This window comes from Carettochelys insculpta, chromosome 2 (assembly GCF_033958435.1).
Source record: "Carettochelys insculpta isolate YL-2023 chromosome 2, ASM3395843v1, whole genome shotgun sequence".
In the NCBI taxonomy this organism is placed as follows: Eukaryota; Metazoa; Chordata; order Testudines; family Carettochelyidae; genus Carettochelys; species Carettochelys insculpta.
In genome coordinates this window covers 115,418,737-115,445,271 of record NC_134138.1, presented here as the reverse complement: position 1 = coordinate 115,445,271, position 26,535 = coordinate 115,418,737, and the positions used below count along the sequence as shown (strand labels likewise).

Genomic DNA, 26,535 nt, shown 5'->3' with positions numbered 1-26,535 from the left:
GCTTTAACCTGCCTTACCTAGTTGCTCTGTAACACCTAGCAACTTTACCACGTCTTCTTTATTAATAAAATCGTTTTTTTGGACTATGATCTGATTTCTGTATCCTAGAAGGCAGGAGGTTCCATGTGCATGTGCCTAAGATGGAAAGGCTAGCTATTCGGAATTACAGTTTGTTTTCAAGCACTTTCTTGAGAAAGAGTTAAAGATCTTGGAAGTAACCCCACAGGAAGAAATTCCCAAGTGAGTCTTCCTGGGTTCTCAAAGGGTTTTGCACTTTCGTGGTAGCAATGTATTATCCAAGGTCAGGGAATCTGTGACTTTGGGGAGTCTAAGCAGAAGCTTTTAGTGGCAGGTTACTTTAAAGTCTCCTGCAGGCCTACAACTTCTGCACTTGAAGTGCCAGAGTGAGAATAAGCCTTGACAATGATACACTTCTAAGTACTCACCATGATCTTGAAGCATATAACTTCTTGTTCTTATATTTTGCTTCACTTTTGCAGGTTTGTTAGAAAAATTCCTCTTCTCTTGAGTCTGTTCCCTCTTTTCTTTTCTCTTTGGGGGCTGAGGGGATAACATCATGTCTCCAGTGTGATTTGAGCTAACAGTAGATTTAGACTGGCGATCACTTCCCTAAGGAAAACCATTTGGAATTTTCATTGGTACAAACAGGTTTCACTATAAGCTACCTATGTCATAGTTTAGATGGGCAACAAATATAAAACCAGACGTATTCATTAGGTGCCAGTGCTTTTTGATGTTAACTAAAATAATCCAAGAAACAATAATCTTTCACCAACCTGTTAACTCAAAAAAGAAAGAAGTCAGCCAGTGTATTCAACTAAGTTAATCCCATGAATTCCTTGCAGAAAATCAGGCATGTCTTCTTTGATATAGGAGTCATTAATGTGCATTAACAGATGCATATACACATTGCTGAATTTCCTGTTTGCAAACACTTACATAAAGTCATTGGATGTTTATAACCAACATGACTGGTAAAGAATTGATCACATGACCAAAACTACATTTGTATGTTGTTCTACCAAGTAGCAAGAGCACATGGCCATAGCACTGGCACGTATCTGGCATCAGCAATGATGTTCTTCATGGTAGCACCCTGAAAAAGGACAGCTATCCTGCAGCTGCCTACTTCCCCATAATTGCTCTATTTCATATAAAAAAACTGAGCAGTGGATCTGGCCCTATATCTCCTTATGGAAACATACCATGGCAAATTAAGAAGAACAGATATGAAAGTCATCTTTGAGGGAAGGCAAATGACACAGTAATGCATATGAAAAGGATCTCTAGAAGTTGGTATTCATAGGAGCCCAGTCAGCTCCCACTGACTTCATTTGGAGTTGCAGGTGTCTGTTGTTCCAACTTAATAATTTTCTCTAATGAGAAGCATGCACTTTTTCCCTTTAAGTTTAAAACCACCTTTAGCTTGAAGAAAATGTGACTTCCACATGTTTTTCCCCTTAGTTTAAAGTGGTTCACCATACATTTTATATAAAAGTTATACCATAAGTATGTATTCACAGAGCTATCCCATCCATAGGATGAGGTGGGGTGGCCGTCCCAGGCCCCATGCTTTTGGGGGGCACCACAGTGGCCACTGTAGCCATCCTTTAGATGGGAGGGGGGAGAGGGTTACCTGGTGTGGGTGGTGGGGGCATCAACAGGGGAGTTGCTTCCCCTCCCCTTGCCCTGTCTCCGCCCCCACACCCCTCCATACTCCTCACACAGTGCGACTGGCAGTGTGCTCCATTCAGCTCCACCACAGCTCCACAGCCAGCTGAGCCCCACTTCACTACAGGTCAGTTGGCAGGCTGACCCAGACACCTACAGAGAAGTGGGGCTCAGCAGGCTGGGAGGTCGCAGCAGAGTGGAGCAGGCTGCCACTCATATTGTGTGGTGAGTGGCGGGTGGATTATGGGGTGAGGCAACTCCCTGCTGCTGCTGCTGCTGCTGCTGTCAACTGCCCATGCCCTGCCCCAGTTAATCCAAAGCCAGGCTAATCAGGGAGGGGGCCAGGCACGGTCTGCAGCCTGGGAGGACTGCTCAGGATCCTGCCCCTCCCTTGGGATGGAGGATAGTTTATGTATCTCAGGCACACACAGTGTCATTTAGTTAAATCACAAAGGACAAATAAATTCCACTTGGTACTTTCACTGGCTGCAGCTGTTCGAACTATTCTAACCATTTAAATCTGGGACACTAGAGGGCCCTCTAGTTCTACAAAGTGCCAATGTGGGTAAATTAGACCAGGACAGTTTTAACCCCTGCTGCTGCAGGTGAGAGGAAATGCCTGTCTATAACCAAAAGCCTCAGGACTGATTTCACTACAATAAGATTTGCTTTTACAAAAATCTTCCATGTAACATGCACGCTGTCATCTTTTTTTTTTTTTAATAAAAGCTCATTGGGTTCTCCTGCTTTTTAGTCAATAGAAATGGCACCTCACTTCACTTAAAGCAGGCGTGTCCAACCTGTGGCCCGCGGGCCGCATGCAGCCCTGGACAGGTAGTAATGCAGCTCCACAAGATAGTAAACTTTTAACATTATTATGTGATTTAGATACATTAACTATATTATATATTTTATATGTGGCCCAAGACAATTCCTCTTCACTCAATGCGGCCCAGGCAAGCCAAAAGGTTGGACACCCATGACTTAAAGTTTTTTTGTTTGTTTCCTGAGGAATGAGGATCTGGCTGCACTTCAACTTTTTCTTTCAATGGCATAACTTAACAGTGTGATGATCCAAATTGGCAGCAGCAGTAAAACTTTAGATGCCCCTTATGTCCAGTGAAATTCCACTGCTTTACACTAGCTGTGAATCTGGTCCCAGATACAGGTTGAACCTCTCTAATCCAGAGCTCTCTGGTCCAGCAAACTCCACAATACAGCATAATTTTAGTTAGATGGATGACCACTTATCACGGGTGTGGCCAAGTTTCCCGTGGTCCCATAAAGTTCATTTTCAGCCACCAGTGCTGACTCTGTTATTTAGCCGTAATTTGCCCCTAAATGTCTTCTAAGAGCCCAGTAAGCAGTGGAAGTGGTGGTAATGTGCTAGACAATATTGATTAAAATTCTATCGTTCAGCACAGGTCAGGTCCCGGGGGTGCTACAGGAGAGAGGTTCAAACTGTAGTTAACTTCAATACTGCACATTTGTAAAAAGTCTGTACACACATAAAATGTGTACTTTGCACCAGTATATCAGCTGTTTTTTGTTTTGTTTTGTTTTGTTTTGTTTTGTATTGTGTCCTCATTACTTCTCTACCTGGGATACAACCATACAGCGGACAAATTATGAGGATGAACCATTATTCTTGCTATCTTCTTGCTTCTTTTTCCAGACTTGTCATGGTTAAATGAAACTAATGGAAAAAAAAATCTAGAATGCTGAAATTCACATACAGCAAACAAAACTAGAAAGCCACTTTATACTGATGTTTGTATCATTTATCAAACTTAAACTGAATGGAGTGCAGGCTTTTATTTTCAATTGTTTCATATATCATTGTGTTTAGAGGAGATGTCTCTTGGGGAAGTAGGGTGGATGAAATGGACTACAGAGTTTATACTTTTAGAGAGTGTGCCTGATTCTCCACTACTTTCCACTTCTGTGTTAATTTACCTCTGCATACAGTGAATCCAAAATGGGAATAAAACACTAACATCTAGATTTGGCAGCATTTTATACCCAGCTTGCACAGGTGTTCAGGTCAGACTAGGGCTACATGTATACTACTGCAGAAGATCGACCTACTCAGGGCTGATCTTCTCAGGGTTTGTTTCGTTCATGCGTGAAATGGCGCTTTCCAGGGTCAAAGTCAGCTCCAGAACTCCTTGCGAGCAGCAAGGATTAAGAAAGGTCAACAGGAGAAATGCTCCCATTGACTTTTTTCTGTGTAGCCAGCCATTGAAGTCAACCACTGATAAGTCAATTTTAGCTATGCAATTGGTGTAGCTAACACGGAGTATCAGCAGTCAACCTCTATGTCTAGTATAGACATAGCCTAGGTGATCATGATGATCCATTTTGGTTTCAAAGTCTGTGAGATATAAATGGCTATACAGGGTGTAAAGCAATAAAGAATCAGGTTGTCAAGGACATCTAGGGCATGGGGTAGCAACTCTTTTATGGCTGGATTCAAAGTTCATTAAAGACCACGAAAAGAGGTCTTCATTGTGTTTTTTCCTTTGTGGTATAAATTGTTTTTTAAAAAGAACCAAAACTAATAAAAGGTAATTTAACAGAATTATGAGAAATATCACAAAGCAACAGTTGGCCTTTAACTATTTCAGAAATGTTGTGCAATATAAAGAGGCCATTCTGAGGTTGCTTTTGTCTAATTGACATGTGAACAGCACCATATTCGTCAAGCAGTAATCAACATACCATCCAGTGGCTTTGGGTTTTATTAAGCCACATTTAATTTAAAACCAAAAGACAGTGACTTTCCATCTGTTGGAATTAAGCACAGTTAGCAGCACAAATTCTTATTGTGCCATTTGCTACTTACACTCCCTTTAGATTTTCGGAATCCCACAACAGGAGGCAGTGAAGAGGCTTTGGAACTGCGAAAACAAATTATACCTTAGGATTCTAAATAGGGTCTATAATGTAAACATAATATGTGTCTTTATTATAATAAACAATGGTTTGTTTACCTAACGATGGCTATGCAGTCAATTATTTTACCCAATTCACTCTTTTATTAAGAAATCCCACTGATGCAAACAGCAATTTCATATTTACTAGGCTGAAGTTAAATGCTTAATCATTAGCTTATACAAATAAATGTATTGCAATTCCTATAATGTATACTTGAATGGTTCTTGAGCCAGGGTATGCAGAGGTCTTCCAGAGGGTACATCAACGCATGTCAATATCTGCTTAGTTTTAGAACAGACTACATAAAAAGCACTAGCACAGTCAGTACAAACTGAAATACTTGTTTATACTGCTCTGTATACTATGCCCTGAAATGTAAGTACAATATTTATATTCCAATTGATTTATTTTATATTTATATGATACAAGTGAGAAAGTAAGCAATTTTTCAGTAACAGTATTCTATGACACTTCTGTATTTCTATGTCCAATTTTGTTAGCAAGTAACTTTTAAGTGAAGTGAAACTTTGGGTGTGGAGAACAAAAACAAATGAGACTCCTGAAAGAGGTACGGTAGTCCAGAAAAGTTGAGAACTAATGGTATACTTTATATACTGAAGAATGTGAGGAGATACTCTGTAATCTATGCAAGATCCTCCTAGCGCCTGTAATTCAGAGTATCTCCATTGACTTCAGTGTAGCGATGTCAGTTTATAGCAGCTGTATATCTAGTTCAGTATTCCTGAGGCTACACAACGAGCTTGGGGTGCAATTCCTCTGGCCACACGCACATACTCATGCTAGTTCTCATCGATGGGTATGTAGTTGGCAAAGCTCAACTGTGCCTCCATTGCTGCAGCCAATGCTACCATAGTGACGTGGCTGTTGACATTCACGCTAGCATGATGGGAACTAGTGCACAAACATGGGAAATCACACTCCTAGGTCACAGCAGAAACAAATCCTTAGCTCACGCTTTTCACTACCTTTCCATTAGTGCCTCAAATGTTTTTCCCCGAATATTATGAGCTGCTAATTCTTTCTGTATATAAAACAAAACAGCAGTAACGTAGTACTTTAAAACCTAATAAAATCATTTATTCGGTGATGCGCTTTTGTGGGCCAGACCCACTTCATAAGATCAAACGCATTTCCAGTACAGACTGACATCTATCAGTACAGAGGTTCCAAGAAAATTGCAATAAAAACTGACATAGGACTGAAAGAGGAGGGTGAGGAGTGGGGGATGTTAAGTGTCTTGCCTGAGATCATTACAAGCATCAAAGGAAGGGTAGCAGTCCTTGTGATGTGTGAAGTAATTGTCTTTGTTCATACCAAGTATAAATATGTCAAATCTGAACATGAACGCCAATTCACGGATCTCCCTATGCACACAATGGCATATATAATATAATATTGGTACCTCAACCAACATTATGTATTTATATATATCTATATATATATATCTATATATATATCTATATATATATATATATAACATACATAATATTGGTCAAGGTACCATTATGTGCCAGCAATGCCCCTCCACTATGTACATTGGACAAACTGGGCAAACTCTTCGCCAAAGAATGAACAGGCACAGAGCAGACATCAGGAATCTCAATACACATAAGTCAGTCAGTGAGCACTTCAGTGGAGCAGGGCCAGTCTGTTAAAGACTTGAGAATATGCATCTTACAACAAAGAGACTTTAAAAACAGATTGCATAGGGTGATCTGTGAATTGGAGTTCATAATATGTCGAATTTGAATAACACTTAGTATGAACAAAGACAACAATTACCTCACACATTACAAGGACTGCTTCCCTTCCTTTGATGCCCGTAGTTATCTCAGGCAAGACATTTAACATCCCCTACCCAACACCCCTCTCCTTCAGTCCTATGTCCTTGATTTGTCAGTTTTTATTGCAATTGTTTTTTGAATCTCTGTACTTATGTCAGTCTGTACTGGAAATGCTCTTGATCTGATGAAGTGAGTCTGTCCCACAAAAGCTCCTCGCCGAATAAATCGTTTTGGTAGTCTTTAAAGTGCTACACTACTGCTGTTTTATTTTGTTAGAATACAGACCAACACAGCTACCTCTCTATTACTATTCTCTGTATATAGTTCACTAAAACCAGTATGTATGTCATTGGAGTTAATGCATACTTCATGAAACAAATTCTGACCTCACATAATTTTCTGGAGCTATGGCAGAGATAATGATCAGGAAATTGTTCCTGATCTACACCAGAGAAAATAAAAGAACCAGGCCTAAATTTTTCTAAAGAATTTATCAGATCACTCCAATTTTTAAATTACAGCAATCCATCGGATTCCCCTTTTTAAGTTCATCTAGCAAACACTGACAGTGTAGTACTTATTACCATGTACAGTCCCATAGAACAAAATGGGACTACTAAAGGTAGTTCACATGAGGCCTAACAGAATTTGCAGGATCAGGACCTCAAGGAATAATAATACCTTGATGTGGCATCATCTAGTTCCTGGTGAACAAATGGTTAATCCCAGCCCAGCTCCCTTTCATCCTTGCACCAGTAGTTGACAAGAGCTCGAAGAGTGTGTAGTTGGAAAAAAAGAGGTGTATGTGAAGAATACTTTAGAGAAAGGTCATGCACCACATCTGGGCCACAGAACTGGTTTACAGCACATTTTAAAAATATACATGATCTGCAACCACAAAAAATATGGTGGGTCTCAGCCACTGTAAACTACCAGCCTAGTTCCACTGAAGAGCATAGAACTGTGTGGATTAATACCACTATAGGAAGACTCTGAATGGAGAGGGGCAAGACAGAGAGACTTAGAATATCTCTCATGAGCCGTGTCTACACGTGCACGCTACTTCGAAGTAGTGGCACTAACTTCGAAATAGCGCCCGTCATGGCTACACGCGCCGGGCGCTATTTTGAAGTTAACTTCGATGTTAGGCAGCGAGACGTCGAAGTCGCTAACCCCATGAGGGGATAGGAATAGCGCCCTACTTCGACGTTCAACGTCGAAGTAGGGACCGTGTAGACGATCCGCGTCCTGCAACTTCGAAATAGCGGGGTCCGCCATGGCGACCATCAGCTGAGGGGTTGAGAGACGCTCTCTCTCCAGCCCCTGCGGGGCTCTATGGTCACCGTGGGCAGCAGCCCTTAGCCCAGGGCTTCTGGCTGCTGCTGCGGCAGCTGGGGATCCATGCTGCAGGCACAGGGTCTGCAACCAGTTGTCGGCTCTGTGTATTTTGTGTTGTTTAGTGCAACTGTGTCTGGGAGGGGCCCTTTAAGGGAGCGGCTTGCTGTTGAGTCCGCCCTGTGACCCTGTCTGCAGCTGTGCCTGGCACCCTTATTTCGATGTGTGCTACTTTGGCATGTAGAGCTGTGTCTACACGTGCACGCTACTTCGAAGTAGGGGCACTAACTTCGAAATAGCGCCCATCGCGGATACACGCGTTGGGCGCTATTTCGAAGTTAACTTCGACGTTAGGCGGCAAGACGTCAAAGTCGCTAACCTCATGAGGGGATTGGAGTAGCGCCCTACTTCGACGTTCAACGTCGAAGTAGGGACCGTGTAGACGATCCGCGTCCCGCAACGTCGAAATTGCCAGGTCCTCAATGGCGGCCATCAGCTGGGGGGTTGAGAGATGCTCTCTCTCCAGCCCCTGCGGGGCTCTATGGTCACCATGGGCAGCAGCCCTTAGCCCAGGGCTTCTGGCTGCTTCTGCGGCAGCTGGGGATCTATGCTGCAGCCACAGGGTCTGCAACCAGTTGTCAGCTCTGTGTATCTTGTGTTGTTTAGTGCAACTGTGTCTGGGAGGGGCCCTTTAAGGGAGCGGCTTGCTGTTGAGTCCGCCCTGTGACCCTGTCTGCAGCTGTGCCTGGCATCCCTATTTCGATGTGTGCTACTTTGACGTGTAGACGTTCCCTCGCTGCGCCTATTTCGATGTTGGGCTGACCAACGTCGAAGTTGAACATCGACGTTGCTGGCCCTGGAGGATGTGTAGACGTTATTCATCGAAATAGACTATTTCGATGTTGGCTGCACGTGTAGACGTAGCCATGGTGTTCATGTCGTGGTGCAAAACCTTCATTTCAATGATACTTTAATGAAAGAAACATCCTCCCTTCCTGTCAGTTTTCTTCATCTCTCTAATATTCTTTGTCTCCTTTTCTTTTTCATGGTTATCAACACAGATTTTTTTTCAAAAATTATAAATAATTTATAATAATAATCAAAATAATAAAAAATTAATAATAATAATAATAATAATAATAAATACATGCTTCTGTGTTACATTTTGGGTATCTCAGATCATGATTTCATGTCTTATTGGGTTGGGTATGTAAACATAATGACTAACACACAAGGACACAAGCAGTACAAAACACACACACACACACACACACACTCAAGAGTGCACCCACAGAGAGAGCTTACCCCTGAGGTCTCCTTATTGTAGAATTGCTAAACAGCAGATCACCATAAGGCAACTTCTTAAACTTGTCTCTTCCCACTGCGACATAGAACTGCCCATTTTCCAAGTCTGATGCACTCTGAACAAGTTTTCCATCTAACGTATAGAGCCTGGGAAAACATTAATTGCAGTTTCAATTAGCTTTGCTAAGTGCATTGAAAAGGTGGAGTAATTTATATACTTAAAAATCATGACTGATTCCTTTTGTCGTTAATTTACTGGACTGCAAATGCAGAGCTATAATAGCTATCACACACATACCACTGAGCACCCAAAAATCAAATACTGTACAAGGAAAGAAATATCAATCTAACCATCCACATCACAACTTGGGTCAAGCTCAATGGTATTTGTGATCCAAGCCAGTTAGCAGAGAAATCTAAGTTAAGATTGACCTCTCACTGCCATGGGTTAATTGTGTTAGCTAATGAAACATGATCTTTTGTGAGATAGATAGAAGGTTTCCTCTATCTTGTAACTGGAATAAGTATAAGAATTATTGGATTTGTGTACTCACAAAATATTTATTCTCACTATGCCCTGCTCTCTAAAGCAACAAATGATCTATTCTACAGATTCTCAGCCTTTTTCACACCAGGATGTGCTTTTCCATTCAGAATCCACTTCCTGTCCTGCTATATGGAAAAGGTAGGTAGGTCATGACTGCAAGATTCAGAACCCACCATCTACTCATTTAAAGTGTGAACGTAATTATGCATAGTAGTTTCATTTATGAAGAATATCTGTGCTGCTTTGGACTTTTATTTGGTGGTTACTGTTAATATACTGTCAGGTTACATTTACATCATAGAAAGCAACAGTATGTATAAAACAATTAATATAGTAAGTGCTATTGTCTATATTGCACAAGAAAAATCTTTGCCATAATAATCTCAGTATACAGAGTAACAGACTATCGTGTGTACATATTTATTTACTATGGGTATAGGAAAAGAAACCTTGTTACTTGGGGATTACTGTATCTCTTCTGTTACAATCACCTCATTTCCAAGTCTCTAATATTACACAAAAGAGATCACCAGGGGATGGACAAAATCACTCTATACTGATAAGGTTCTACCCTGAACAGCATGTTCCACAACTCAACAATAGGAGCATATTTACATAATTAAAGTTAACATTCTGGAATCACTATTTAAGAAGCTTCCTAGCGGGTGTGCACCTGTTATCCACAAATGCACATAAGCAAGTGAATGCACAGTAAACTGACACAAGCAAATATTAATTTTTCCATAAGTCCACCTTAAACTTTTTCCCCCGCACATATACAGACCTGTGCAAGATGGCAGAGCTGAGCAAAGTCAGAAAATTCTATATTTTATAAAAGAAAAAAAGGTTACTTTTTTCCATAATTCTTTTTCACACCAACGTCTGACATTATCATTCAGCTAAATCGATTGCCCTTTGAGGCCAGGCACAGACTTTGCTTAATCTTGCATCAAACCAAAAAAGCACAATTTTCAAAAAAAAAAAAAAAACACTCTTACATATTTTTGTATACCATTGATCTCCCAGATGTGGAAGTTCCTCATTACTGAGTTCCAAGAAATTCTATACTAACATAGGCAACCTTTTTGTTCTTAGTGTGTGTGTGTGTGTGTGTGTGTGTGTGTGTATATAATATATTTAATGTGCGTGTGTATAAAAAGAATCTCATTTTTCTAAAAAGGAAAAATGACTTTCCTGTTTCCCTGAATATCCAGTATGTCATCCCCGCACAAACACTTCATTGTAATGGCAACACTTGGGGAGGGGGAAAAAAACTTCTGTTTTGTTGCCACTAAAAAAGCCACCAGTAATAATGAAACAACATTAACGATCAAACAAGCCCACAAAGACAAGGAAGCCAAAAATCAATATGGAAACTCATTTCTGAATTCACCTCATTGTGTTTGCCAGAACACACATTATTTGGAGAATCTTGGAAAGCAAGAAAATGAATGTAGTGTAGGAACAGAATTCTGCAAAATAAATGTCAGTGAGTATAGCTATAGGTGTATTAAACAGATCCTTCACTTTATCTAATGGAATCTTTTGTGCTGTAAATGCCGTTTTTGTTGTTCTTTTTAAATGCTGTCAGCCTAATAAACCACTTGCAAGCCTTAACAACTAATATTTGGCAGCCTCTATGTTTCTTACTAAAAATAATAAATCCTAATAATTGAATTAAATAGAACCAGCTGTTTAAAGTGAAAACAAGAACAACAATCCATTTAACAAAGGAACTTCATTAAGGAGAATTATTCTAGATCTGACAAGTAACATACATGGTGTGTGACACTCATGCCTTATAACTTTTTCCCCTTCCACCTGGGCACACCTGTCCATAGCCCAGTTGGTTTTTCATTTGTCTCTGTTAGGCATCAGATACTCATGCAATGATTCCTTCTGAGAGATGCTGTGATGGCTACTCTGCAGGGGCCTCGCTCTCTGCTTACCTTCCTGTACCTGAGCCAGAAATGGGTAGCCAAGAGCAGAGGCAGTGGTGGGGAAATAAGGTGAAAGGTTGACGCCTAGACTCCTTGCCTTCCACGACCTTACCCACCCATCCAGCTGCCTCAAGCTTCCGTTTACTAATCCCCTCTTCCCCTCACATTAACTAGACATGCCCCACATCATTACTGACTCCCACAAAGAACTTACCTGTCCTAGTATATACACCCCTAGGCCACCCCTCAGCCCTTGCCTCCATGCACCTTGTACCTCCTCACCGCATGCCCCTCTGGCATAGGTGGATGCATTTGGGGACATGCAGGATCAAGTGGCACATTTCCAGACTGCTGCTTAGCCTGCTGGATGGTTGAAGAGGGGCTCTGTCCTGCTGCTGCTGCCCCTGCCCCCCAGCATGCTCGGCCCCTGACCTGGAAGCCCAGCCCAGGCTGTAAGCAAAGAAAGCAGGACCAGCCACTTCCCACACCCACCACCCCAGGTCATTATATGGTAGCTGTCTGGGAAAGCATGGCTATGGAGACTCCACCCAGGCCTGGCTGCTGAGGACAGGGCAGGATATGGCAGGAAGCAGGCACAGGAGGAGAAGGACTGAGTCATTGCCTCTCCTGCAGATAACTCTGGTGGGGCAGGCAGAAGGTGGTGGCCTCAGGCTGGGCTCAGAGCAGGAAGGGTTGCTAGGCAAAGGAGACACAGAGTGGTCACATCCTCCCCATTAGATTGTTCCCTGCAACATCAGGAGGCACAAGACACCTACGCCCTCAGAGGCCTGGCAATACCTGATTCAAGGTATACCACATAAGCTGCCATCTACCCCTCTCTCTCAGACTCCCTTTCTTCCACTGCTCTAGACATACTTGTTTGTGCTTTGCCTTCCTTCCTGTGCCTGGCCCCACTCTGAGGAGCTTGTCAGAGAGGATCATTGGCTTGATAAATGTCATGCCCAGAGCTGCATAAAGCCTATTTGTTTACAACTGTTTCACTGTATATGAGAGTTTAGACACTCCATGGTGATTCTTGTGATGATGACAAACATGGTGTGACGGGTTACCCCCCACTCCAGGGGCCACCTGATGCACTGAGCTTCCACCGAGCCCATGCTGTAACATCAGTCTGGGTTCTCTTACACTGCCCTGCTGCCTCAGGCCCTCAAGCCTCCCCCAGTACTCCAAGAAGTGGGGCTACACCCAGCTATAAGAAGACACAGACCCTGAGATAAGTGCTGCTTAGGAAGACTCAGCTCAAGAATTGCCCAGCCATCAACTTCTAGAGTATCAAAAATACTTAGGTATTTAAATACTTGAACAGCATTTAGAGTGGAGGTATATTAATATTTATAACGCATTCATAATAGTATAATTGTTATGTGATTCGTGCCTAAACAATCAGTGTCGAGTCAGATTGTTTCAGCATGAGTTGTGTTCAGAGAAATCATGTGCTGCTGAACCTGACATGAGGATCTAACTCTCCAGCATCATTCCTAATATTAAAGCAAATTTGTGGTCAAAAGGCGTGAAACCACTTTTCCCATTAAAAAAACTGTTAAATGTTACTTATTTTTATTTTCCAGTTGTTTTCTGTGAAAAACAAATTTATAAAAAGCACAAAATTTAAAAATATTTTCCATACCTAATCTGTTTTGCATTTCTTTTCATAAAAATGCTTTAAGCTTTAAATAATAACAGTCCTTTTTCGAACAACATTGTCCTTTCTAGTTTTGTACGAAAGAACAGTACTAACCATCCTTCTTTTGGCTGTTTTATTGATGTTTTGTTTATAGTTTGTTCTTAAATTTATACTTAAGTATAGGGTAGCTAACTGTCCTCCTACCACCAACACATTAGGGCTGTGTCTACACTTGCATTCCTCTTTTGAAAGAGGTATGCAAATGAGGAAAATTGAAAATGCAAATGAGGTGTAGACTTGTATGTCTAGCACCTCATCTGCATATTCTAATTTCAAAAGAGCTTCTTTCAAAAGAAGAAAACCAGCGTAGACATTGCTCTTTCAAAAGTAAACCCCATCTTCGAAAGTATCCTTCTTCCCATAAAAAAAGGGGAAGAAGGATTCTTTCACAGAAGGGGTTTACTTTTGAAAGAACAGTGTCTACGCTGGTTTTCTTCTTTTGAAAGAAGCTCTTTTGAAATTAGAATATGCAAATGAGGTACCAGACATGCAAATGTACACCTCATTTGCATTTTTGATTTCTCTCATTTCTCTCTTTCGAAAGAGGAACGCAAGTGTAGACCCAGCCTAGTTGTTCATTCAGATAATTTTCTCTTTATTTTTTGTTCTTTGTAAAATAAAAGACATCTAAAAACCTAAGTCTTTTAAATCAACTGTTGACCATTACTTGCGGCAGTATTTTGGTATGAAACCCCCTACCTCCAACCAGCATGTATATGTTCTGTTAATATATTCCAAGCCCAAAAGTGTTCCATGCCCAAATTAGTATGGGAAACTCTGCCCTAGATTAATTCACTCCCCAGCCTTAAATAGGATTTACATGTGGTGGAAATCTTTTGTTTCTCAGTTTGAGTCCCACCCCTACTAATGGATAAATACTAGTTCAAGATAGACTCCAGTACCAGGTGACATGATCACATGACATGAATTGGCAAAGCAGCGTATTTCAAAATGTCAGAATTTCCTGTTGAACAGAAATTCACTTCTCAACCAGCTCTCTTAATAGAGATTTAAACATATGTCAATATGTAGATATGTAATATACATCTACAACTTCTCCTTACCCGTACACAGCTCCACTTCTGAGGGCGACTTTTTCTGTCACCATTTCAAGAACATGTTCCCATTGATTTAGTGCTTTTCTAGGGATGAAGAGGCGCACTGCTGGATTCAGCAGGTCACCATTAGCAATCAGACTGGAAGAATAAAGGGAAATGAAATAATGTCTAGTTATGCTTAAGTAAAACTCAATAGAAGCAAGACAAGCATGATGAAGGATTACATCCCCTAACTGAAAATCCTACTTACAAAATAGTGCATGGATCTGGAAGTGGTCTTCGAAACCGTGCAGACACATTGATTCTATAGTGGGTAATTGGCTTCACCTGGAAGGACAAAAGTCTATAGTATTGTATTCTGTCTCGAACTTATGACAGTTTATTTAAGTTGTATTCGATTTTATTTTTACCTGACTCCTCCATTTCCAGCAGTAGGTTTAACTAACTTCACACTGTTGTCATCTGACATGAAGTACTCTTTGTGGTACAACAGCATATTATAATGGCCGAGGCCCTTCTTGGGAGAATTATATTATGCTATAAAGTTTGGACCATATACAATTTGGTGCCTTCTTGAAGGCCCTACCCCACCCCACTCCTTCTACTATCCCACCCAATATGCATGTGTTATGCCAAACCTGTACTGAAGTCCAGAGTTCTGAAAATGTCATTACTGACTCCTCAGCATGTGCTGCTGAGTCAAACCAGGGTCAGCTTACTAAACTTCACCTTGACTTCTGACAATGTTTCTGTGTTAGTTCTCACAGTTCGTGGCTAGTGGTTCAGAAGGTCAAACCTGCATCTTCAATTCAGTGGAATAGCTAAGTACCCAGAGGCCTGACAAAAGTTTAATAAATATTTTGCTCTTATACAGCCATTTTCACACAGCTCTTTTTATTAACCTCATTTGACAGATGGAAAAAGTCACACAGAGGTTAAATGACTCACTCAGGAAGAAGTTTGTGGCATTCAAAATAGAACACAAGCTGCCTGATCCCCAGACATCAGCATTAAAATCACTAGACCATGCTGCCTCCCATTTTAATAAGCGCTGTGTTCAGAGTGCTCAGTAGCCATGACATTAATTTTGAATAGAAAGTTATCCAATTCTTTTCAGCCAACTTTCCATATGACATTCATCAAGTTCTTTCAAACTTTCAAGTAAAAAAATAAAACACATGAAAATAAATACATATCCCCCCCACCCCACCCTACTCAAAAAAACCCGCAGCTAGGGATGTCTTTACATTCACTACAATTCACAAATCAATGAGCCAGGTGGGCTGACAAAATCCCAAACAAACCACCAAAAATAAAAGGAAAATGCATTTACCATCTTCCAAGATAGGGTAATAGGATTCATCACACTGTATATACCAATAGAAACATGCTTTATAATACATTTAAACAGCACAAGCCACATTCAGGTCTTACCCAGCTGATTAGCAAATTGCCCACAGCCAGCAGCATGTTTCTCTGCTCTTTGTGAATATTCACACATGCCTTGGTGCACACAAAATTTATTCGGCCCATGGATGATAAAAATTAGAGGGAACATGGACATAGGGTGTTCTGTGTAATGATCACTCTCTTTCATAAATGTCGTGCTCTTTTTACCCCAGTTGACATTGACTGCTCATCCCAACCACTGCTGTCCCAGAAATTCTCTAGAGCAATGTTTCTCAGACTACAGAGCAAGCTTAAGAGAGGAGTCTGCTGTGTGTTTTTGCTGCTGTTGCTGATGATTTTATGAGATCTGGCTATCAGCCCCAGGTGACACTTGAGAGTCAAGGATAAAGGGGACAGCCAGAACTCTGCACCTGGGTTCTCTTCTCTACCCCATTCCCTCACTGGGAGGCAACCCACATCTTGGGGTGATAGGGCTCCAGCTGTCAGCCGCCCCCCCAACAGCAGCAACACAGAAATAAGTGCTTAATGGGGTGCTAAGGCTGTTTGAAAAGTGATACTAATGAATACCACTTCTCACATTAAAACAAAAAAGCAGAAAAGTAGCACTTTAGAAACTAACAAAATAATTTACTAAGTGGGCGTTTGTGGGGCAGACCCACTTCTTCAGACCATAGCCATACCAGAACAGACTCAATATTTAAGGCATAGAGAACCAAAAATAGTAATCAAGGTTGACAAATCAGAAAAGAAAATTATCAAGGTGAGCAAATCAGAGAGCAGAGGGGTCGGTGGAGGGTGGTCAAGAATTAGATTCTTGACTCCCCACCCCCACCTCTGGCCCTCTACTCTCTGATTGTCAGCTCTGGCCCTCCCTCTTACTGGGACTGCACCCTTTAAATACCCCTCTGAAACCACCGACCCCCACTCATGCATCTGATGAAGCGGGTCTTTGCCCACGAAAGCTTATGCTCCAAAATATCTGTTAGTTTATAAGGTGCCACAGGACTTCTTGTTGCTCTTGAAGCTACAGACTAACACAGCTACCTCTCTGATACTTGCCCCATATGGGCACATCCACACCCTGGAGGAGTAAGCTGTGTAAAAAACATTAAACTGCCTGCAGTAATTGATGATACTTTGGTGTGGGAGAAGACATAGAATTTAACAGACTGCAAAATGCTGGCTATTTAAAACAGCATCTCCCCCAAGTCAGATAGGCATGAAATGATTTATTTGCACACAACAGAAGAATGGAATGTGGGCAGGAATGCCCTTAGAGTGTAAGGGTTTAACACTCAAGTTTCTCCTTCCCACTATGGTGTTCTTAAAAAGTATTAATATGTTATTGTGCCTAAAGCTCCAAATTTATTTGCAGTAAGTGATTATATTTTTGCATAAAACCTATTTAGGATGTCGTTCCAGATTCCAATCTTTTTTTCTAACATGATGATTTCCCCTCCTCCCCACCCTTAGCAATGATGTATGTCAAAGAATTCAGGAAGTGGGTGAGTATAGCAACCCCTTAAAGAAACTCCCATGGTTTACACAGTAACTACCATCTGAAGAAGTGGGTCTGTCCCACAAAAGCTCATAACCTAATAAATTATTTTGTTAGTCCTTAAAGTGCTACATGCCTGCTTTTTTGTTTTGATACCATCAAAAAAGAATGGCAACATTTACCATTAGTAACATTTCAAGTGAGATATAATTAAAAAAGGCAAATATGTAAATAACAGACAGAGAAGATCTACAGCCACCTATTATAGTCACATGGTAAAACAAAGTTTAATGCTATATAATAGAATATATTAAAATACTAGACTTTAAATAGCCATGGAAATATTAAGCCATTAGCTTCATAACACGTTCCATTCAGGCTACCCTCGATTTATTAAATACTACTAATGGGACCAAATTGAAGAGATGTTATAGCCTGGGACTGTCAAACAACTATTGGTCAAAGGACAGATCCTGCCATTACTACTGAGATTATCGGTTACTACTGTGAGCAGGCCCCCTGGAGTGGTTCACTGCAGTGCTTACTAAACTCACGAGTAACGATGCATTTTTAGGCTCAAATACAGTCTCTGCCCTGGAAGGGAGGGAAATCAGTCATGCCTCCAGACTGCAAAAGGAAGCCCAGCAGGGAATATTTTGAAGATGTTCCTGTAGTTGCTGTCAATGTCAAAGGATCATTTGTCAAGGTAACCAGAGCAGCAAAGCGCTTCAAAACCAGCACGGAAGGAAACATTTGAAAAAACGTACTGCTGAAGGCTAGGATGACAATAATTATACTATCAGTAGCCACTGGCCTGAATATTTAGACCCAGATTTGGGGATGTGTTCAAAGGACAACTGATACAGTGTCTATTCCCCTCCCGGCCAAAGCTGACACTATCAGTCCAATCTGCACCGTGAAGCCAACTGGCTTAAGTATTTAACACAAGGGTTCTCAGGACAAAATGTTGGATGGTCTCAGAGTGCAGCTACCAACTCTTGTTGGTGGCTGCCCTCATGCCTTTTCTTAAGTTACTTAATTAGCTTTATGAAAAACAAATACCCGTACGTGCATGTCCAAATGACTGTAATTTATGTATTGCTAACCGCTGTAAGAAGTGACATTAAACACATACACATTTTTCACAGCAGACATGCTCAGTGCCAACAAGCCTGGGTATAAATTAAGCCTTGGGTTGGGAGGAGGGGATAGGACAGAAACTGAAGCCTGATTTTGTACAGACAACCTGGGGCTGGAGCCGGAGTACTGCAACTGGAGTCTCCTGCCCCACTACCTCTAGGCGAAAGTCCAAAGCCTGATCCCCACCAGTCCAAGCAAGATGGGTCTCTCACCGGTTGCCTGATCCAACACCATTGTGCCCCAGGCTTCTCAAGAGAGGGACACGGCTCAGTCTCAACTGGTGACCCCAGCAACCAACACCAAGACAGTTCGTCCAGGAGAAATGGGGAGGGGGAGGAGACCCTTCCCAACAGCCCTGGAGGCTGTGGCCACAAAAAAAGCCCCTCAGCCACAGTGGCCACACTTGAGAAACAGTGACATAACTGTACTGTTACTGTGTATTGAGTCTGTTCTGGTACAGCTATGTTCTGAAGAAGTGGGTCTGTCCCATGAAAGCTCATCACCTAACAAATTATTTTGTTAGTCTTTAAAGGGCTACTGGGCTGCTTTTTTTGTTTTGATAACTGTACTTGTCTATCTAAGAGACAGATCTGATCCTTCAGCTCCAGATGCTCCAACCTGATCCTTAGGTCACTGCTAGCTATCCTAATTGGCAACAACGCTCGGTGCTGGGACGGAGAGAAAAATGTTTCCTATTGGGTGGCTTTTTTTATGATTTCAATTTACCACTGTGTTCCTAGTGGGGGGCAGAACAGGAGTACTCCTCTGATTTCCCCTTTGTTCCCCAAATGCAGCAGCACTCTCTGCTGTCAGATAATCCCTGGCACTTTGAAAGGGGAAGGACACATGCAGAGCCCCAGGGGCAGGTGCTGTGGGATCCTGAAGAAGCCTGTAATGCAGACAAAACAAGCAACAGAGTTTACACTGACTCTTTGTCAACTATGAAGAGAGGAGAAAAAAAAATTAGGGTGAAAGTTCTTAACCCCCTCGCAAAAGTTGTATTACTCTCAGTGTTTTGTCCCCCAAAGGTAGGTTTTGGTGACAAAAATTGGTAGTGTAGACAAAAACTTTGTGTACACTGGCAACTAAGTGACCAAACATTTGTCCTTCACAGGTGCTTAAAGACATACACAAACAACAAAAAGCAGTCAAGTAGCACTTTAAAGACTAGCAAAATAGTTTATTAGGTGAGCTTTCGTGGGACAGACCCACTTCTTCAGACCATAGCCAGACCAGAACAGACTCCAAGCAGAAATGGCTTTTGGGAGTTGAAAGTTTTTAGTCCGCAAAAATGCAGACAAACAGTTTTCAAACGGTCTGACTTTTAAAAATAGCCGTATCACTAAAACTTTTAGTGTAGACCTATCAAAAATTCCTTCTTTTTAATGAAATTAACCCAATGATCCCATTCTTCAGTTAGAAGTTCAAAAGTACAAAGGTATAAAAAAAAGTGCAGAAAGTACTTGAGCTTTCTGAAGTGAGCACGTTTTTAAAAAATAGTAAAAAATAAAAATAAAATTATAGACTGCTTCTTTTCAATCGGCATTAGAGATTGTTTTTTCCAAAGACCTTAAGCATTGCAACTATGAGCCTTCTGACTTTCTAACAATGGTGTTATTATACATTTACCCTACTTCTGAGCATAAATGAGAACTGTGGGTATGCACAACAATTTGGCAGATGCAATTTTGTAAGCCAACTTTGAAAATGTTTTCTAAGTTTACAGTCCCAATCATATATGCAAGGCTTTAGCAGCTCAATTCCTCAACCATCAGTGAGAACTGAGTAGCCAACATTTCATGTATCAAGTTTAAACATTTAAACAAACATAAAAGCTTCAAAAACTTACTGGTGAATGCTTTTCACAGTTAATATAACTATGTACTCAGAGTAACCTAGTCACTCGCCAAAAAAGCCGAAACCATTTCAGAAGATATATATATTATTTAGATTTTAAGACACAAAAAACTGTGGTTTATCAACTTCCATCAGCTTGTTTTGCCTCATCACACCAGAAACTTCCCATCACGTAACACCTATATGGCTACTCAACATTTTCAAGTCTAACTCCAGCATCTGATAGGTGTTCACAGCCTTCCGTCTACCTTAGCAAAAGGTTCTACAGATAAGAACTGCATTATTGGGCCCATTAACATGATACAGGTGTGTATTCTCTCTCGCACAGACAGACAGACAGACAGACAGACACATGCACACAGCAAACATTAAATAACCTACCAAAACCGCAGTCTTCAATATATTCTATTGCACCCAGATTTCAGTGGCCCACCCTTCATTGGACAGCTAGCTAAAGTGCTCCCTAATCATCAAGGACAAGCCACTTATATATTCCCCCAGGTGTGTCCAATTAATTACTGCCATTTTTTTCTGCAAGCTGATGAAACCGTTAATTTCTAGCCAAGTCTCTCAGTAGGCCACTATGTTGTTGCCCTTGGCCCCCATGGAAAGATGCAGTCTGACAGCTGCTAAGGGCTCATTTATTATTGAAAGGTTTGCATTTCTGCCAATAATAGACACTATGGCTTCAGCCTGTGAGGCTGTCTTTTGAGTTACTCTCTAAACAAAGAGACATATGTATTCCCAAGAGCCTTCTCTGGTCTACCTAGACAACAAGATAGCCCCTTTTTAACATGAGCCATCATTAGGGAATGCAAGACAGGAACAGCCTGGGCAGAGCCATTAAGTATTTCTTTTCACTCCAAATGTGGCACAAATAAAAACAAAATAAAACCTCACACAGGTGTGCATGCTTGTTAAAACCAAATGTGTCTTAAATTAATGGCAAAATCCTTACATCAGCACAGAATTAAAGGTTGCCAGTTTAAGTCCACGCACCAAATATCTATCTATCTAGCTATCAGAAAGGAAAAATATTAAGGTTCCCAGCGCAACATTAGCCCTACCCCAACTGCACATGAATATTTCCCTTAGTACAAACAGTAGAAGCTTTACTAATTGACAGTACAGCACACAGTTGTTCAGGCTGTGTCTAACAACCTTTTGGGGGAAAAAGCAAATCTGCCTCGCTCTATAGGAAGTCCCTTTGGCATTCCCACTAAACAATGGGAGCAGACCTGCTGCACTGCTTCTAGGATCCTTCCTCCCACTTATGCTGTACTGGCAGTTCTGGATGGGGCAGGCCTTTCCTTATACTAGTGTGATGGCTAACCTTTTGGAAGACATCACTGCTCGTAGACCTATCCATGGTTCAAGTGGCAAAAGGCAGGCAAGGTGCTTTGTGCTCACCTCCACATTGTGCACATGTCCATAGAGCAACCACAGTCTGACTCTGTACGGCCGTGTCTACACGTGCCCCAAACTTCGAAATGGCCACGCAAATGGCCATTTCGAAGTTTACTAATGAAGCGCTGAGATGCATATTCAGCGCTTCATTAGCATGCGGGCGGCAGCGGCACTTCGAAATTGCCGCGGATTGCCGCCGCACGTCTCGTCCAGACGGGGCTCCTTTTCGAAAGGACCCCGCCTACTTCGAAGTCCCCTTATTCCCATCAGCTGAATTCCCATCAGCTGAATTCCCTTATTCCCATTGCTGCGGATTGCCGCCACGCGTCTCGTCCAGACGGGGCTCCTTTTCAGCTGATGGGAATAAGGGGACTTCGAAGTAGGCGGGGTCCTTTCGAAAAGGAGCCCCGTCTGGACGAGACACGCGGCGGCAATCTGCAGCAATTTCGAAGTGCCGCTGCCGCCCACATGCTAATGAAGCGCTGAATATGCATCTCAGCGCTTCATTAGTAAACTTCGAAATGGCCATTTGCGTGGCCATTTCGAAGTTTGGGGCACGTGTAGACGTAGCCTACATGTGTAATAGGTACAGGAGAAAGGAGAAAAGAAATGATAGCCGAAACACTATGAACTTCTGCACCTGAGTTTTGCACACCATAAATTTTCAAGTCAATAAGCATGTAGTCACTACAGCTTACTACAGTGCATTTTACACAATGAGCACATTGCATATGGCACTACAGACCCTTAAAATCTAACAACCATATTTTTCTCATCTACACATTGATTTTCTGTTTCCCCAGCAGCACAGTCTTCACAAACTAAACCAGAGGTCTGCAATTGAAATAGTGAGAAGAGCTCTTTTTTCAAATTCAGTTACAAAATCAATACTTCAAGAGCCACAGTGCAGGTAAATATGAGACAGTCCTCGGTAAATAACATCAAACCATATGTTTTGTCACTCCTGTTTTAAGCACAGCGCACACACAATGATTTCTATCACTTAGAAAGTTGTTACCCCCCTCTCCAGGCTCAACCCACTTAAGCCCCCAAATCCACCCTCCTACCCCAAAATTTATCCTCCATCCCACAAACTGCCCCCCACACCCAGGCTTAACCCCCGTCAGCCCCAAACCACTCCCCATCCCCAAGAGTTACCTGACTGAGACAACCACCGCTCCTGCTGCTCCCCTCTGCTGGTTGGGAGTTTATTTTAAGGGCTGTTTAAAGGCAAGTGACTGATTTAAGCAGGGAGCAGCTGAAAGCCCAGGGTGGGGACAGACACACTGTAACGCCCAGGGCAGGAGGGAGTCACTGTGTCTGGTGTGCACCCTGGGCTCGACACAATCATGGCAAGCCACGCAGTCCAGCCCCTCCTGTACTGGTTTGAGCGGACACAATGGACAGCAGCTCCCACATGACTGGGAGGCAGCACCCTCTCACCATCCCTCTGCTGATCAGCAGCTGTCAGCCTCCTCCTCCTCTTCCCAGTGCAGCTCCAGCAGGGCAGGCCTTGCCCCCGTCCCCCACTGGTGCTCCCCCTTGCCACCTCCTTCTTAGCATGGCTCTGGCAGGGCAGGCTCAGCTACCCTCTGCCTCTGAAGCTCTCCTTTCCCCATGGTCAACACGTGGGTGGTTTCTGGCTTCCTCTTCCAGGGCTCCCTGCCACCACTGATGACTCCACTTGCGGCTCCAAGCACTGCTGCTGCTTAAACAAACAAACAAAACTAAAGCCCATTTTAATGGAGGGCTTTGTTTAAGCTGCGTCAGCCTCCGGAACTACACACGGAATCAGCAACAGCAGTGCTCGGAGCCTCAAGTGGCTCCTTAAAGAGACCTCTGGAGCCACAGGTTGCCAAACCCTGCACTAGACTAGCTTCTGCCCTAGCCAATACTAAGCCATGTGTGAGTCTGAAAAGAGCGGTATATCCAAGAAAGCAATATATTTTAAACATGCAAAAACACATAACGTAAAAGGCTGGGTTCTCAGCTGGTGCATAACAATGCAGTTCCACTGAAGTCAACGGAGTTATGCTAACTTACACCAGCTGAATAACTGCTGCAAGGTTTGTTTAAGGCATACATTGATGTGCTCATATTTCCTTCCACAACTGCATAGTGTCTGACCCCTCAGGGGGCTAAGAAGTTACATATTAACACAAGTGAAGCCTTGGGTAAATATTTGCACTTAAGATGCCAGCACCACTAGAACCTGAATCTTCTAAGGTAGTTTAATTTCACTTTAATCAGCATAATAGGAATCTGGCCCTCTTATGCTTTCCTAGCCAGGTTCCTTCAATTTGTTTCAAATGGGGCATTTCACAGGAATTTTCCACCACCTGGTGAAAAATGCCTAGATGATTTCTTGTCTGAGTGGGGGCCCAGCTTGTTGCACTACAGGAAAGAACACAGTAGGACAGCACAATTTTAAGAAAGCAAGCAAAGAGTGCTATATCTAATTTCAACTTCAGGGGCAATTTTATGTAATTATTTTACACTGGAATTTTCCGTTTATGGAAGCTAACCCCGGCAGTCTTGTGAAATACAGCATGGCATCTCAACACCTAGGGATATCATGGATGGCTCTGTTATGTTGCACCTAAAAAGATAGCCTCTTCAACATCACTGTTCCTTCTAATGCCAGGTTTGCTCACTATTGATCAGTCAGAAGCCTACTGATACTACATCAGCAAAATGACTTTCTACAGAATACTGGGATTTCCTGGGAGGTCTTCTATACAAATATTAACTAAACAACTCAGTGTAACTTCTGAAATCTTATGAAATCACAGCCCCAGGTGGTCATGGCTTCTGAAATTCAAATATTTACAGCACATTGATTCTGAAGCTTTGAGACAAACTCACTGTTTTCAGCATGACAGAGGTTCATATACTAAAATCTAGGGTACTAGGGCTGGGGTTTCTAGGTGAACCAAGTGCTCAAATCCTACTAATTTCAGAAGAGGGGGGTAACTAACTCCCTTGTGCCCCTTTGAAAATCCCACTCTGCATGTACATTAAGTTAATAGAAACATAAGTAAAAATTACTGTCATTCTATAACAAAGTTCTACACATCTTTTATCCATGTACCACAGTCCTCCAGGTCTGTTAAATATTCACAAAGTTTGACAACAATAAGCACACTGCTAACAAATATTGTACTTACATCTTCCACTGTTAACTGTTGACAAAAACAAAAAAACAAGTTTAGCAACCAAATAGTTAACTCAAATATACCATCACATTATTTATAAAAAGCATAAACAAGTGTCTATCCGACAAAAATTCACGGTAAAAACACTTTAAATCTACTTTGGTTTTTAAGTTTTAAAAAAGCAATCTTGTGTTCTTGATGGTGCGGGATTGAAGCACTGGCAATAGAACTATTTTAATGATTAATTTAGTGCTTATGAAAATAAGAAATTGACAATTGTGGGTCAATTTCTAGCTAACACAACTAAAAAGCAGTAAAGCAGCACTTTAAAACTAACAAAATAATTTATTAGGTGAGCTTCTGTGGGACAGACCCACTTCTTCAGACTTCTAGCTAACATGTGACTCATCTAAACTCCTCCTCTGCTGCCTTGTCCTGTTTGAAACAAACACCTTGGCAAAGGGGCTAAAGTGAACAACTTGGAGCCTCCCCTCATGCCTGCATATGTGTATTTTCTGATTGGCGGTAAAAAGCTACTCTTTGGGCCAGATCTCAGCTGGTGTAAATCAGTCTAGCTTCATTAAAGTTGATAAAGACCTATTCCAATTTATAGCAGCAAAGGATCTGCCCATCTGTTATTGCAGTAATATTACTCTATGTCCCCAGCAAAACTAGTGTTTGCCACATTACTCATGTTACTGTGTAGCTAAACCTTTGGAAATTTGAAGGAGTTCAACACAGTGTTGCATACCAAACTTATCAGCTCATATAATAGTTTGTTACAATGGCCTGTTTGTTAACCCCAGGAAAATTGAGAGCTAATGTTTACATACCCTAAGGGTAGAGTTGGAGTCAAAAGAACCGGAAAATCTATTAATGTCATGATGTTTAAAGCTTGTGATGCAAATGAAAGTAGGTTCATGGTTCAATGGTCAAAAGCAAAGCAAAAAAAGACAGATGTCACCTTTACTTTATTAGCTATCACAGCACATGAAACAATTTTATCCATCACAAAAAATATGCTGCTTATTACTAATGTTCTTCATGTATGCTTCTGAAAGATAAAGAACCAGATTCACCGTGTTCCAAATATTTAATACCATTCCACTGACCCAAACCAAAGATTGACCAATTAAACTAGGTTTATGGCTATATTACATCACTGGATAGCGCAAAGCAACCACAACCTACCAGTAGACCCGGCCATAATTTCTTTATCTTTAGCTAGAGGTCTACTTCTATTGTCATGGAAATAAAGTACTCATTGAGATATCTAGAGCTGCTAGCTCTACAAAAGCAAACTTCACATCCATGGGTCATATTAACTTACCCATCTCCTGCCCTCCTCCAGAGTAAATCTTACTCCACAGCAGCTGCCTATATTAATAGAAGGGCATTGTCATTTGTGCCCTCTGTGCCTGGGTGGCTGTGTCTGGCCCTGAGTATGCAAGTTCTGGAAGGAGCGCTCTATTATATTCAACATGTATCACTGTAAACTCCCCAAGGCAGAGATTACAGGCCAGAGTTTCAGTTGTAATGAACTTGGGCAGCTTCACTGTCTTCCATACAATTATACTGATTTGCATCAGCTGAGGATCTGATTTCATGCTCCTCTGTCTTGTACAGCATCAAACTCACTGTGGTGCTTAAATAATAATCTGGAAATCACCAGGTGAAACTCCATCAGAAACTACATACATTGAGGAAAGCCTGTGATGAGGAAGAGGCAGAAGGTGTTCAGCAA

The 26,535-nt window shown here is 41.7% G+C and overlaps 1 protein-coding gene across 1 annotated transcript in view; it reads right to left on the bottom strand.

The window, feature by feature from the left end:
• Positions 1-26,535, bottom strand: part of DCDC2 (doublecortin domain containing 2) — a 105,190-nt gene that overhangs the window by 62,437 nt on the left and 16,218 nt on the right. The window contains 5 exon segments of the mRNA XM_074987591.1: positions 447-630; positions 4,538-4,592; positions 9,075-9,221; positions 14,331-14,462; positions 14,575-14,651. Of these exon segments, the coding sequence (XP_074843692.1) occupies positions 447-630; positions 4,538-4,592; positions 9,075-9,221; positions 14,331-14,462; positions 14,575-14,651 (595 nt within the window).